This window comes from Trypanosoma conorhini (assembly GCF_003719485.1).
Source record: "Trypanosoma conorhini strain 025E chromosome Unknown Tco_14.4_contig_00453, whole genome shotgun sequence".
NCBI lineage: Eukaryota > Euglenozoa > Kinetoplastea > Trypanosomatida > Trypanosomatidae > Trypanosoma > Trypanosoma conorhini.
Genome location: NW_021704537.1, coordinates 14,267 through 15,805, shown reverse-complemented (window position 1 = coordinate 15,805; position 1,539 = coordinate 14,267). Strand labels below are relative to the sequence as shown.

The 1,539-nt window shown below is 56.6% G+C and overlaps 1 protein-coding gene across 1 annotated transcript, besides 1 other annotated feature; it reads left to right on the top strand.

The window, feature by feature from the left end:
• Window positions 1-483: 483 nt before the first annotated feature.
• Window positions 484-530: a microsatellite.
• A 61-nt stretch (window positions 531-591) lies between these two features.
• Tco025E_06601 (hexose transporter) lies at window positions 592-1,539 on the top strand (the record flags this gene model as incomplete). Its single annotated transcript, XM_029373476.1, has 1 exon — window positions 592-1,539. A coding segment is annotated over one exon (948 nt), but the record flags the coding sequence as incomplete, so codon positions are not given.

The following is a 1,539-nucleotide window of genomic DNA, read 5'->3' as shown; positions in this document are numbered from 1 at the left end:
GTCCTTGGGGTCAGGTAATTTTTTTTTCTTCGTGAAGCTTTTTTTGATACTGCTAGGACTGCGGTTTGTGGTGATGTGAATGCCGGCCTTGCGGACTAACACTTTTTTTTATGTATAAATTTTTTTTCGAAGGAAAAGGAACCGGTGCACGCCACACGGCTTGGCGTGTGAAAATGACTGGGCACAGCGGGCCGGGGGAAACAGTGTTATGTGTGCGGGTGTTGGTGTCGACAACGGGCCCCCATTGCCGGGGTGGTTGGTGGGCGTAGTGGAAAAGGTGCCGCCTTTGCATTTGCGTGGGCGCAGCAGCACATGCCTGTTTGTTGTTTCCTTGCGGATTCCGAAGGTGCGATGGGGGGCGGTGCGGGTGCGCACAGGCCCCGGACGCCCCCGAAGAAACCCGGGCTTCCTAACCCCCCTGCCCCGTTTCCCTGGAGTTCGTTGTTGTGCCCCCTTCACATCTGCTATTCCCCTCCTTTTTTCGTTCTTTCGTTGTTGTTGTTGTTGCTTTTTTTGGCTTTGCTTTTTGTGTGGGGGCAACGACGTCTAGACTGGCAAGAAGACTGCTCGAGCGAATACACACAAACGGGAATGGAGGTGGCTCCCGATGCGCGTCCCGCTGCGGAGGAACCGCAAGGAAACGTCCACTCCCCACCAGAGGAGGCTCCCGCATTCTGCTCGGCGGAGAATCTGAAGGTGGCCGCGGTGCAGGCGGTGGGCGGGTCGCTGCACGGGTTCTCGATTGGCTTCGTTGGCGTGTACGCCTATTTGTACCTGATGACGACTGACTGCTCCATGTACAAGTCGCGGACGGCCTGCGACACCGTATTGAACGCGAAGTGTGGGTGGAACGCGACTCGAGGGAAATGTGGCTGGAGGAGCTTCACTTGTTATTGGGCCTACGGCAAGAATAAGGCGCCGTGCCTCGCGGACGACAGGTGCAAGTGGATGTACGGCGACAAGGAGTGCAAGAACCCGATTGGCTACAGCGCAGTCTATAATGGTATCTTCGCCGGTGCGATGATACTCGGTGCGCTGCTTGGGTCGATCTATGCCGGACAATTCGTCGCGCGCTTTGGGCACAAGGTGTCGTTTCTGGTTATTGGCATCGTTGGCGTTGTGTGTTCTGTGCTGTACCATGTTTCCTCGGCAACGGATGAGTTCTGGGTGCTGTGTGTTGGTCGGCTGCTGATCGGCGTCGTACTCGGTCTTGTTTGCGTTGTCTGCCCCATGTATTGCGATCAGAACTCACACCCGAAGCTCACTGGCGTGGACGGTGTTCTGTTCCAGGTGTTTATTACGTTTGGCATCATGTTTGCTGCCGCGATGGGTTTGGCGCTTGGGCAAAGCGTGCAGTTTGACGAGGACACCAAGATGCAGGCCCGCATGCAGGGCTACTGCGCCTTCTCTACGCTGCTTTCGGTTCTCATGATCGTGCTTGGCATTTTCCTGGGCGACAGCAAGACGAAGTTTGCGACCGGGAAGCGCGAGGAGGAGGAGGAGGACGACGAGGCGCTGGACCCGAATGAGTACGGCTAC